We start from the raw sequence: 14,013 nt of genomic DNA, 5'->3' as shown, positions 1-14,013 counted from the left end.
GAAATAAAATGGCAGGAATGCCTACTTTGGCGTAGGAAAATTATAGTATATTAGTATAATTAGAATTGGAGTTAAGCCTATCTAATTACAAGAAATTTTTTTTCTTGTAATTAGATAGGCTTAACTCCAATTCTAATTATACTAATATACTATAATTTTCCTACGCCAAAGTAGGCATTCCTGCCATTTTATTTCGTGCAATCCAGTATACTTCAACTTTATTCACGTGACTCTAGTCTGAAATTAAGTCCGCCGTTGCCGTATATGTAAATATGTGATCGGCGGTCATCACACAGGACGCAGTCTAAAGATTCAGCCACTCCTATCATCTTCAGGTGGTGCCGTAGACAGTCCTGTCCAGTAGCCAACCTAAAGCATGCCACCGCCAATGCTCTTGGTAAAGTCAATGGAGGGCATTTCTTACGGTCTAGAAATGCCACCAGACCCTTATAAAAAAAAAAAAGATTTTATCATATTGTTTATTAAATATTGCAACATTTTTAAGACAATGTTCTTTCGTGCAAAATTAAAAAAACGTTTATTTATGTGAAAATAATTATCAACATAAAATCGGAACGCAGGAAAAAAAAAAATGATACTTTGAAATTACAGTTTACGTAAACATAACTTCAGCATTCCCCAGAAAGTGGTTTATTAAAATTCTGAAGATAAAACTTTATCTCTTTAATTTTATTTTTAAATCGGAAAATTAAATATATAGAATACATTCAGATTTCCGAAATCATTGTTGACAATCCCTTACGTAAACAGTATTTTCGAGTTATGATCATGCCAACAATAGTCCTCATGATCACTGACGTCGTCAAATTCATCGAAGCAATTTGTAATCATCTAATCAAAGTCATGATAATTAGGACAAACAGTTTTTCTATCATACCTTACTGATGATAGCCCAAAAATGCTAAGATGCATATGCGAGGATGCAATACCGCCACCAAATATGCAATACGAGGATGCGTCTATTTCTACCAATAATGATAGAAAAACTTTGATCTAATTGATATTATGTAATGATATTTTACATTTACGTTCTTAAAAGAGAAAGATACATAGCAGAACAGAAATGTGACTTTACCAGTAAAGAAACTTATTCCTGGGTCTGTCTGATCCGTGTTCAGGGTTTCAGATGGTTCAACCTTTCATTTCGTAGAACGATTTAAAGAAATCCTGATCGATTCTCGGATCTTTTGTAATTATCTGTACATCCGCTGGTAACTAGTATAGAGACTGGTTTTTCGTTTAGTTAAAAATCCAACAAGGCATTAAACCGCATAGTAATATTAAAGTAGTGAGAACTTTCGTAAAAACCACCTAAATCCTGAAAAAATCAACTTTATTGTTTAATTTATAATATTATCATAATAATATTTTTATTATACAAATAAAGCTTTGTCAAAATAAGTCTAACCAAAGTAATCACTAATAAAAAGTAAGACTGAACACTGAAATGAGAAATTGTCAATAACTACTTCAAATTTCCATGGAATAATAATGGACAGGGAGCTGACTGGAGTTCCAAGTTGAACAGTAAGAATAAACATTATTAATAAGAATGAAACTTATTCTAGAGGGATTTTTTCATGGTTACCAAGATTGATTATTCCACTTCCAAAAATATTCATTCTTCGTGTCCATATTTAATACATAGTGCCAATTTAGCGCAAATTAAGATAAAAGAGTAATTTTGTGCTATATTGAGTTTCAATATATTATTCCATGCATCGTGAATCGAATATAAATATTTATAAATAGAATAAAAGGTTTAACATATGTAAAACAACGGAATAAAATGTGCCATAAATTGGTGTCCATTCATTACTTATGTAGCCAACAATTTAGTTGCTATGGAGGCACTTCGATAGTGAGGTACTCTTCTGTAGATCGCGACAGACCTACCCAAATTTGAACAAGTAGTCGAGATAGGAGTACTTCAGCTGTTGAGAGAAAAATCGGTATTAGGCAAACCTGAGGTTTTGAGATAAGCAAATCTCTAGTGGAAATTTTATAAAATGTTAAAACTACTAAGTCACTAGTATAACCAACTATTTAAAAACATTCTAGCTTAATGCATTCAGATATTAATTAAAGAATTTATTTTTGATTTGACAGCTCAATAATTGTAAATTATTTTGCTCATTCACCAGCTCAAATTATCTCGTATCATGGATCTTTAAATTGAATATTTATTGTTAGTTTCTTGACATTATTATTTAGATAATTTTTTTTTATGAAATCACAAACGAATTTTTAAATATAACTATTTCATTATTAAAACTGATATATTTATAAATAAAATGATGAACAAAAATGAAATTTCGTGCGAAAGAATAATCAAGATGTACAAGTTCGTTCAGTAATTCCAAAACATAGGTTTCCATGTGATGTAAAAAAAAAAAAAAAAATAGCAAATCCTCGTCATGATTCGAATGTATGGTTTGGACAATAGAATGATGAAAATTCCATTGACCATAGCGATATCCATCCATTTGTTAAAGATTGACAGGAAATCATTTTAATACCCAAATTTTAGTAATTTCGTAAACTCTCATACAAATATTAATCTTTAATGTTACAGCCATCTGTTTATTAATACATTTATGCAGACATAAAAAAAATAATTTTACCTGTTTTTGATTATTTCTCTGATGTTACATGTTTGTAGAGATTCATTATCTGAGATATACATGAAATGTTTAAAAACGCGTTAGCACGCATTTCCGGTTGGCATATGAACTAAAGTTTATCAGACTTTAAATAAAATAAACGAAAAGTATGTTGAAATACAAATTAATCTGTTTGAAGAAGCTTATTAATGAAAAAAAAAAGAAAAAAAAAAGAAAATTGAACGGGTTTCCTTGGAAACAACATGCGTAGAAAATTTTTAAAAAAATTTGAAGGATATTCATTCATAATCAGGTTATTATTTATTTATCTTTATACTCGTAGGTCGTATCGTTTCAAAATGCTACTTATAGGATCCTATCATCCCACTGCTGGTAAACAAGTGATACTGGAAGCTGATAAACTTTGCCTTGACCGCTGAACAGCATTTATGGAAATTTTCATCCGCAAACTGGGTCTTACTGAATTTTCGAAAGATCAAAGTTAACAAGAATATTCTAATTATTAAGTTTTTATTGAATAAAAAAAATATTATTGTGAGTTACTTTGGTAATTGTTACTAAAATTAAATTTGAGTGAATTAAAATTAATCAATTATTATAAACTACATCAATGCAGTCTCAAAATATTTTATTCTAAATGTTAAATTTTTCGACCTGCCTGGCCATCAGAAAAAAAATATATAATTGTAGTTAATGTTTACACATAGCTGATTTGTACTGAAAACTTTAATTTTTTAACTTTTGAAAACACAATCCAAGACTTATAAAAATTAAAATTGTCCTATATAGGAAGAATAATTAAAAATAGCATTAAAATATATACTATATTTTTCCTAAAATGTTACATATCACCCACCTTCATGCACTAATTAATTAAAATATAAACAAATACTTGTTAGTTTTTTTTTTAAATAAAATTAAAATTTTTATCATAAACTGTGCCCATTATTTAGGTGAATTTTTCTTATTTTTTTAACATCTTCTGTTTTAGCTCATAACACGGCCAAGATGGCACTTTCAGTGGGTAGCTTTACAAGAATTTCTCAGAAGCTAAGCGATACGTTTCTCAAAGTACAGAATAATTCAGTAACGCAGGTATATAGATTAATTTGTGATATTAATAATATTATATTCTCCCATTTTTATAGTCTTATAAAGATTATCTATCATAATCGTTTACAAAAGAAGGCACTAACTCACGCCTAAAATCAGATATTGTGATTTACTAACTACCTATTACTCCTACATATGCTTAGATAAAAAAAAAAAAGTATACAGTTAAACCATAGTTGAATTCAAACTAGATAAGCTACTAAGAAGAGATAGTAAAAACATATTACTTAAATAAATTATAAAAAAAATTTAAAATTTTTTTCTTAGTTAGCTAATTAAAAAAAAAAAAAAGCTATGTTTTCTTAGTCCAAGCTCTTCCAAAAATAATCCAACTATAATATTTGTCACTAATAAAGAGTGATACTAAGTTTATATTTGTGCTGAAAGAATCATTGTACTTTCAGTTCAATACCATTTCAATTTAATATATCGTAGATTATTTATAAGTAAATATTTTTATTTTAACTTAATGATAGTTATAGTAGAAGCGTTTAAATATTTGTTTTCCTTTTTGTACTAAATAAATTACTCATAAATTGAATTAGATCAGACACAAAAATGTAAAGAGTATTTTCCTAACTACGATAATTTGTTTTTTTCTTATTTAAAGTAGACTATTTTTATTACTTTTCTTAATCCTTATCCACAACCTTAATTTTAATCTTTGCCACTACGAAGATCAGCGAAAGAATGAATAGTGCACTGAAAAGATTTTAAAAATTTCTTTGCTGAGACTTACAGGTGATGAACGAGGGGAGGATTTGGCTGTTTTAAATTTAGGCTAATTTGAGCATAAAGGTTCTACAGTTGATTGCTCTCAAACAGTCGTCGTAAGAAATTAGTAACGATGCCATAGAACTGTTTTTTTTTTTTTTAACAAACCCCTTTCTAATGGACTCTTGAGGACATAGTACAAAAGCCGGGAAGAAAAAAGTTATCTCACCCCAATTTTTGATTATTTTAATGAAAACTAGGTATAATTACTAGTCAAAATTAATGAGTCTGCCAAGTACAGGAAGGGGGAATAAAAACCAGCGGCTGTTTAAAAACTTTTAAAAAAACACTAATTTTTCATTCGGAGCTCTATATCTTAAAAACAACCAAAAACACTAGAAAATCTAAGAGAACATTATTTAAAGAAGAGTAAATTTGCTGAAATATGGAGTTGAGCTATGGGGTTCCACTAAACCATCGAATTCCTCCCGAATCTAATTTATCCACAGACCAAAATCCTTCGTAAAATCCTTAATGCTCCTTACTTTGTCACAAATCCAATCATCCATCAGGACCTCAAATGTCCCATATGCTATCGATTTAGCCAGAAGCAAAAAACAATCCTTCCTTGATAAACTTCGTAACCACCCAAACCAACTCGTTTCTAACCAGGTTTAACCTTCATTACCTAATAATCCTCCTTGATATCTGAAAAAAAGATGGCTTCGAGATCTTCTCCCCTCTAGAAATGTTTTTGGAGTTCTATCAATGGGTGGATTCTCCACATTTTTGCATCATATAATTATATCACTTACAGCAAATTTACTTAATGTATATATATATATATATATACATTTGTAAATAACAATAAATAAATTATTAAAAAAAAAATCTCTCCATTACTTCCTATAATATAAATCATAAACCACTTAATGTATTTCTTTTAGACATTATTTAAAATTATAACCTATCAAATAATTGTAGTACTAAAAAACGGAATAAATTTTCATAGCAGTAATAAAGAGATAAAAATCTCAAAAATAGAGGTAGTGTCTTACTGAATAATTTGATGTTGGATTAAAATTCAACCAATACAAAACACATAAACAATAAATAAATTGAAAAATTTATAATATATTGAACATATCTAGTCGAAATCATGTACTTGGCCTTTAACGTTTCAGTGACAATTTTTATGAGGCTTAACTATGATTATACGAAAGACGGTAATTTTTTTGTTGTAAAACAGCAAGATGGCTGATTTGGAAAGAAACAAATAATAATTTAAGACTCGTTCTATATATTTGGATTGTTCCTTAATTTTTTAAATATACCGTAGGTTATTCATTTAATCAAATGAACCAAGTATGATTACATGATGATTCATGTATATGAAGTAGTAGACACGTATAAACTAAATATAAAGCAGGTGACATCACGGTGTCCAACTATATTCAGTAAAGATCAAAAGGTTTTTTTTTTTTTCATTTGTCAATAAAAACGCAAATTATTTTTTACAGGTTGCGACTATAACGGGAAATACGAGACGTTCAAAAAGCGCCGTTCCAGGATGGTACAAGAGAATGTCAATGGGATCAAATAATGCTCCTTCAGATATGCAGTATGCCGGTATGTCACCTTCAGCGCGTTTTGTAACGTCTTCAAAAAATGGAGCTCTGGTTAAGAATACCTTAAAAAATAATGACATTCCAAAAAATTATTTGATGAACCAGCTCACTAGTCAATCAAGAACTATTTCAGACATGGGTAAGCCGAGGACGGCTCCAAGAACAAGGTCGTTGCCAAGGTGGAAGGAAGATTATTCGGATAGGGAACTCGATCAGTTTGAATCCACGGATTTTAAGCAACCAATGAAATGCAGTAGTTTAACAGACAATAGTCTAAAAGCTGAGGACCTCGAACAAACTTTAACATCCTCGGAAACTGAAAAGAACATTGGTGAAGGATTAGAAGAGATAGAAAGAGCTTTAATGAGTGGAATAGAGAGAGCTCTGAATCCCGAAAGCAATAACGATCCATCATCTTTTAAGCGTACCTTAAATATCAACTTGAATGAATTAGATCCTGTCCTTTCCGAGGCAAAAAAGACCCTTTCAATGGATATAAATGTCGTTGTTAGTGTGAAATCTCCTGAAAATAAAGTGAATCCAGAAATAGGTTTTCAGAAACTCCGAGGAAAAGAAAGTAACAGTGAAAATAGAAGGTATATACAATCGACAAGCAACAGAACACTTCATGAAAATATACAACCCATAGAAACTGAAGAAGCTGAGAGCTTGAACATTACAGATAGTGAAGAAGCTGAGAACTTTAACATTACAGATAGAGAAGCAGCTGAGAACTTGAAATTCGGAAGTGAGCAGCGTCTGTTTTCTCAGAAAGACATTACTGAAGAAATTGGAAAGGTTTACGAATTCTTGAAAGCCAACAACGGAAAGAAATCCATACTAAAAAATAATAATCGTGACGGTTCAAACATCTTTGTGAATTACGATGCAGTAAAAAAACTATATTTAAATGCACTAGGCTGCGTGAAGGCTTGTGAAGAGTTGAAAAATAATTCCACGATGCCAAGCAGTGAGTCTGAAGCTGAAGATTCAGATGTTGTGAACGAACTGGAGAGGTGTTTCGTAACTGAAGACAATACCGATACGGCAGTAAGTTATTCCCAAAATCCCACCATTTCTAGTGGGAGGCAGAACAACACTTTTTTGTCTAGGGCACTATCCGATTTTATGGCCGTAAGAATGTACGCCTCGTCGAGTGACTGTGAGAAAGCAAAGAAGTTGCCCTGCTTACAGTCTTCAGAGCTATCATCAGCTGGTAAAGCGAGTGCTGACTCCAAGTCGGTATGTGACAAACTGTGTATGCCTTGCTGTAAGCCGGCCAGGGACCCCCCGCGCTGCTTCTACCCCTACCACAAGGCGCCCTGCAAGAAGCTGAAGCCACCCAGACCCGCCTTTTCTGAGTGCAAGCAATTGTTCGAGATGAAGCAAGTGCAGCCTTGTGAGTGCGTCCGGCCGCGGGCGACAAGGTGTAAAAAGCCAGAAGAAAGTGCGACATGCGAGAAGCGATAATGGTAGGTGAATATTTAATGGTTCATGTAAAATATTTGAATTTGTTTTAATATTTTTTAAATTATAATGCTTAAGAATACTTTATGAGATATTACATAATAGCTTTGAGTTAGGAATGTGCAACAAAACCTATTTTTATATTAATTAATTTATTTTCTGGTATGTAACTAAATTATGTAAATTACGAACGTATGGAATTTAAATACTTGAAGGAATAAATGGACTACTTCATTTTTAATGCGCAGAAAATCGAGTGAAACAAAATTTTTGTACCTAAAAAGAAAATTACTTTCCTGGCACAGCTATACCAAAGTAAACGACACAAATGTGTTCATAGCTACCTGAGGAGGTAATCTGATTACACTTCCACAATATTTCCAACTAAATCACTATATTGATTCTAAATAAAAAAATTCAATTAAAAGGAGATTAATAATGAACATCTATGGAAGAATTTATAAATTTGTGACTGTTGGTCTATTGAAAGAAAACAAAATCATATCTGTCTTAATAAGTAGGTTTTGTGAACCTCTGATTCGATTTGAAAATGTCAATGGTGAATAAAAGTTTAATTTCAGACGAAATGATTACAAATTGGATTATGATTAATTGAATAGAAAAAGTAACCTCATCGTGCAAAACTTTGAATTCCTGTTTGCTGCGAAAATACACTGAGTCCAAATAATTAAGTCTCGTAAAATGGTACATATGTGTCTGTTTTAAATTTAAAAAATCGTATTGTAAGGTTTCAAGATATATTAAAAACGGATCTGACTTGATTTTTCCGAAACAAAAGTTTTTGTGCTTACTTTAGTGTTTTTGTAATATTTTGTACATTCAAATTCATTTAAAAATAAGCAATCTGTTGTACTTATTCTAGACCAAAAAACAGGAAAAAAAATGATGATATATAATAACCATTAAATACATGCAGAGCAAATGCGGTATATGATAATATAAGGAATATCCCTACACAAAAACGGAGAGTCGTATGAAACTAAAATTACATATTTTAGGCAGGTATATGCCTGGGACCAGAAGTACCACTTCATATAATTGATTTTTCAAATTTCTTCTTCTTTTTTTTTTTTTTTAAATCTCAAAAATAGTGATAACTTTGACACAAGCCTTACAATACAACCGGTGGTGTTTTAATTAGATAAGTTCAGCGTAATAAATATTGTAGTTTTAAACACCACTTTAACCATAAAACAATTATTTTTTGAAGTAATTAATTTATTTTTTTGTCATTCTAGGGCTAGAGTAAAAACAAAAATTAAAAAGAAGAAAGTTCACACGAAAAAATACAATCAGGTATCAGTAAATTAAAACATTTTGCAGAACTCAAAAAATATATTTTATTTAGCAATAAGAACTAATAAAAAGTAAATTACTAGTTTAAAACAGGGATAAAACTAATAAAAAAAGTTCTTCACCTAGCTAATTCCACTTCCTTTCAAAAATAAAAAGAATTAATCTGAGAGAAGAGAATAAATAGTATATTGGAACCTAGTGTGTGCAAATGATTTAAGCAAAACGCCAATATGAAATAAATAAAAATAAAACCCAGCCAACAATAATAATATAATAAAACAATTTGATAAATCCAACAATGGGAAATAGATTTAAATATCTAGCCTATATAAAACCATCAATAGCCCTAATTTTTGAGATACTTCTGCATATAATTACGAGACAAAACACCTCTAGTTTATCCCGCGATCCAGTTGATTTAGTTTATCCACTGATGAGTGAGTGATATGATAAAATTTGTTTATTGTCTTATCAATATCTGAGAAAAAAATTAAATAAAACCTGGAAGAATATTTCTCACTATGAAGACTAAAGTAATTTCAGGGAGAACACGTGTAAGATGAAAAAAAAAACAACAGATTTTTTGACAACTATTTAAAGGAAGACAAAAAAGTTTAAATTTAAGTTTAAAGTAGATTTTTAAAATTAAATTTAAAAAAAAACATATAAGCATTGATACTAATTTGCTAATTGTTTAACCTCTATTGGAGACGTTGCTCTAAAAGACGCAAATGGAGAGCACAGATAATTTTACCTGCAGTTTTAATTTTCCTTTTATAGCTTGGAAGGTAATTTTCATTTAAATAATCAATTGTTAATTAATTCTTGTTAAAAAATTATTTAAGATTGACAAACTGAATTTATCCTCAAGTGGTAGGGGATATTTTCTTTATACACTAATCAATATTATATTATTGAAAACAGAAAAAGTTGAGTGAAAGTTCAGAGAATATTAAAACAAGTTTATATTATAGTAGCGCAAATTGGAACCGGTGAAAAATATATTTGAATGTAAAAAATTTACAAGAATCTAAAAAGAAAAGATATTAACATAAAATTAAAATGATAGGAAATGCAATCATGATGAGGGGAGGGGAAGGTCCCGAAAAGTCGAAATAATTAAAAAAGAAACAAATGAAATAAAAAGGGAAAATTATTCGTAGTTCTGGAAGAGTTAATTAATTAAAATATTGAATAAAAATAGGTTGTGTTAGAAAAAAAATTAAAAACATTTATTTTTATTGTTGATAAACTTATTTAAACATGATAAAATCATTATATAAATTATAAAGTGACCACAAAAATATTAATTTCATATAATATAAATATATCAAATTCCATTCACGAAATTTCAATTTACAAATTTCACAAATTCAATTTACAAGAGCAATCAAGACGTAGTGACCTTAGAACAATTAATTAGTCATCACTCTACTTTTAACTAATTATTATTTGCTGTGAGTTTATTACTACACGTTCGCAATTTTGTTATTTTTTTTCTCCTATTTTTCCGTTTCTTTTCTTCAATTTATCTATTGAATGATGGCTTCATAATTATAATAAAATCTCTTAAACTACGAATATCGTATTATTTTTTTAATGTGAAACTTAATTCAAAGGTTTGTGTTAAGATTATAGATGAAATTAAACTAAGATTATCTCGAGTATCCTAAGGGCATCATAGTGTTTTGTAATCTTTATCCCAGGATATTTAAAATAAAACAAATTTAAATTTTCACTTCTTACAGAAACTCCCTAAGGGAGAGGATGGTTAACCATTAAGAAGTAGATACATAAATTTATGAGTTCTTTATATTGCATTTTTCTCTATAAAAGATCACAGCTTTGATTTTTTAAAATCCCAAATTAATTTTAGCATTGCTAAAATTACATAAAAATGTCAAAATGATGAGAAGATAGTTGGCTGTGGATAAAATATATGAGCAGAAGATGTTTTTAAACTTATTTCTGTTATTCTCTGACATTTTCTTATGTTATTTTAGCAAACTTTAACAGATTTTGGATGACAAAGTGTGATGTTCAATTGGTGTAGTCTCTTCCATCCTTAAAAGCCTAGCGGTTCAGTAGTATGGATAGGACACAGAGATACCTTCCATCATGTTCGGTGGGTATAGAGTCTATAACGACAGATACATTCCTCCTAAAGTATAGATACTGGTAGATAGTATAGATATAAAGGTCCGTGAATGTGTGTACGGCGTGAATTCTGACTAATATTTCTTATAGATTTCAGAACTTTTTCTGACTGTCTGAGTACTTTTTTGTAATGTCTTGTTCTTAATACGTTTTCGGTGGTATCCTCTTCGTCATTACCCATTCTTAGAGGGGGAACTTTGATTTTTATTATGTAGACCGACGTTCTAGGAAGAGGCTTTTAGTATCTATCTGCATGTCTCTTTATACCGTTTGTAAATTGAATGTCTCTAAGTAATTTAGTTTGATAATTTAATGTACTTTTTAGTATTTACTTAAAAAATATTGAAATTTATTCCATGTTTTGTACTGTTTTCTTCGATGGACAACCGGGCGCCTTCTACGTTAATACCATATGTTCGTAAAAGTCGTTTTTGGTTTCTTTGATTTTCACTAGAAGCCTGAGTAGTTGTCATCGCTGGCAAGTCTTCTAAGACTTCTTGGTAATATATTTTTAGGTTTAGTTAAGGTGAAATGAGGGCTTGATTTGGCATCGTTTGACCCCAGAAGGTGATATTATTTTATTGTTTTATTATTCATCAACAGTTTTTAGGTTAATAAGTTTTATTTCGGCAATCTTTTTTTATGTTATAGTTATTGTCTCCTTGGTTACCAGGTAGCTGTTTCATGATCGTCAATGCTGATGACATTTTTTTTGTCTGTGTAAATGGATCATAGCGATCGATTGAATATGCTGGACGTTGATATTATTGTTTTTAGGAGCGACCATTATTTTTTTTTTCATTACCACTGACTATTTTAAAATTTAAACTAATTAATATACTTGTTTTTATTTATTATTTGCATCGGTAATTTTCGCAATCAGTAAACATATGGTACTGTTGTTTACAGATAAAGCAAGTGACAATGTATTCACTGAAAAATATACGATAAGAGACATCGTACTCTACTTCATTAGTAGAGATAATAGGAGTTTACTAAGGTCATCTGGTGGGATGCAAACTTGATGACTGAAGCTGGGTGCATGAAGCTAATCTCAAACCTAAGATTTCGTGTTCTTATCTCTATGGTCTCGTTAGGTATCGAAGAAAATCATTTGAAATTATGGTCACTTTGACTAGTTTAACTAATCATTTTAGTAACTAATAATTTCTTTATTATCAAAAACAATTAATTTGTTGTTCTTTAGAAGGCTGTCAACTACTTCATTGTAGCCGTGTTGGACATTCTTGAAATATAACGAATACATTTTGGCTCAATTAAGGTTAATTAATTTGAAGTACGTAAACATTCTGTTTGATCCTAGAGTAAGTATGAAAGAAAATGACATTTTTCCATTTAGAAAATCTTTATGTAGTGGTGGTTTTGGGGTAGAATGACGAGGACATATAATTTTGTCGGATGTTATCATGAAATGAAGTCAATGAAACATAATTATCGCATATAAAATATATTTATAAACCAGAAAACAAACTTTTAAATCAATAATAAAAACAATGCCCAGTTTAAAAGACAAACTGATAGAAAGAAAGGCATTGAAAATTGTAATTAATAAAATGGATAAAATAAATGCTTAGGTGTTTCCATGGTTGTTATGGTAATAGTCTAAAGGTTATTACAAATGTCAAAACGAAAACGTAGTTATAATAGTTTTTTACTTGCCTAAGTACGGAAATATAGTGAAGTATTTACACTGTGAATTATAAAGAAGTTGCTGATTTAAAACAATAAAACATTAATTATTAAAGTAATAACTCATATTAGGGAGGTATGTGAAAGTTGTGTGATTTTTCTCTAAGAAATGTATTATAGCAAGTGATTAAATTATTACATTCATCATTGGAATAATATAATTTCATCATTGAGTCATATTCATCATTTTAATGATATATACAACATTCCTACAAACTACATATAATCTACTCGTGGATTATTAATATTAACCGAGTTTTCCTGAAATTTTGTTGTGATTTATATAATTTAATATGAGAAGAATATAAACAATAGGGTATTTGGACAATTATTGTTCGACAAACTATAGGAGAATGTTTAATATTTTATACTAATGGCAATTTGTAGGAAATGTTGTAATATAATACTTTAGTCATGGAAAAGTTACAAGAGATAATGGAAGTTCTAGATACTAAGCCAGCGGGTTAGTATAATAAATGATTCACTGGACGTTATGACTACAGCAAAACAAGCCCTCGTACACAATTTTCGTATAAATCATTCATGTTGAATCGTAATTACTAAAGTTTTGTAACGTGAGGTAAATTTCATAAAAATGTTTTAATGATGTACAAATTTTACCATATTGTGTGCTGTCTAACATTATACCATTCAGTAATTGAATTATATGAATATTTAGTGATTTTCTTTTTTCTCTTTTACAAATATTTTTTTTATTTTAAAAAATATTTTCACTACATCGACGTTTCGGAGCCAAGTTCCATCTTCCGGGTACTTCTATAAATTTGAAAAAAAAAAAAAATGCAACAATAATATCATGTCTCTTCCTGGGGTCCTAGGTCTAAAATCCATAATTTCACTCCTCAATTTTTTAAACTATAAAATATTTTGAATATACTTTGGTATATTTTGAAATGAAATTTAACTTCGTCCAGATCCTTGGTATGTTAATGATTCTAATCTTACTTTACTTTTGTTAGAATTTATAATATAATTATTTAAAATAAAATTGAAAATCCCGATAGTCAAACGAAAGAAAGAAGGACTTAGGATGGACTTAGAATCTAAGTAAAAAAAACAAAACTTCAGTTTTTTATAATATTCTCATTCTGGAGAAAAGTTTTATAATTATTCGAAACAACTGATTTCTACTCTTCCAAGAAATACTTTACTTGTGTTTAATTCATTTTTTCTTTTTTTTTTTTTCAAGGCTAAATACGACTCTTTATATATCAAATTATGCACTACTTCACTCAAAATTT

The 14,013-nt window shown here is 29.5% G+C and overlaps 2 protein-coding genes and 1 long non-coding RNA gene across 11 annotated transcripts in view; 1 reads left to right on the top strand and 2 right to left on the bottom strand.

Moving 5' to 3' along the window:
- Positions 1-3,036, bottom strand: part of LOC106678199 (uncharacterized) — a 19,830-nt gene extending 16,794 nt beyond the window's left edge. Inside the window, exons 1-3 of one of the 3 annotated variants that reach the window (XR_010843840.1) lie at positions 2,646-3,036; positions 1,097-1,339; positions 212-446 (exon numbers count right to left, since the gene is read on the bottom strand). This is a non-coding gene — a long non-coding RNA (uncharacterized lncRNA). Of the gene's footprint in view, positions 1-211; positions 447-1,096; positions 1,340-1,609; positions 2,090-2,645 lie in introns of those variants that run through there. The other 2 variants (XR_001342720.2, XR_010843841.1) reach the window with 2 other exon arrangements.
- LOC106678194 (uncharacterized) overlaps positions 1-9,082 on the top strand; it is an 11,871-nt gene extending 2,789 nt beyond the window's left edge. For both annotated transcript variants that reach the window (XM_014416582.2, XM_014416583.2), the window contains 3 exons: positions 3,637-3,740; positions 5,993-7,572; positions 8,827-9,082. In XM_014416582.2, the coding sequence (XP_014272068.1) occupies positions 3,654-3,740; positions 5,993-7,570 (1,665 nt within the window). In that variant the 5' untranslated portion in view covers positions 3,637-3,653 and the 3' untranslated portion in view covers positions 7,571-7,572; positions 8,827-9,082. The remainder of the gene's footprint in view (positions 1-3,636; positions 3,741-5,992; positions 7,573-8,826) is intronic.
- Positions 1-14,013, bottom strand: part of LOC106678192 (atrial natriuretic peptide receptor 1) — a 1,188,520-nt gene that overhangs the window by 76,703 nt on the left and 1,097,804 nt on the right. The gene's annotated exons all lie outside the window — the stretch shown is intronic.

The sequence above is a fragment of the Halyomorpha halys genome, unplaced genomic scaffold (genome assembly GCF_000696795.3).
Source record: "Halyomorpha halys isolate HHAL.00 unplaced genomic scaffold, Hhal_1.1 Scaffold128.1, whole genome shotgun sequence".
Classification (NCBI taxonomy): Eukaryota; Metazoa; Arthropoda; class Insecta; order Hemiptera; family Pentatomidae; genus Halyomorpha; species Halyomorpha halys.
The sequence above is the reverse complement of the archived record's forward strand: the minus strand, read 5'-3'. Positions and strand labels throughout refer to the sequence as shown.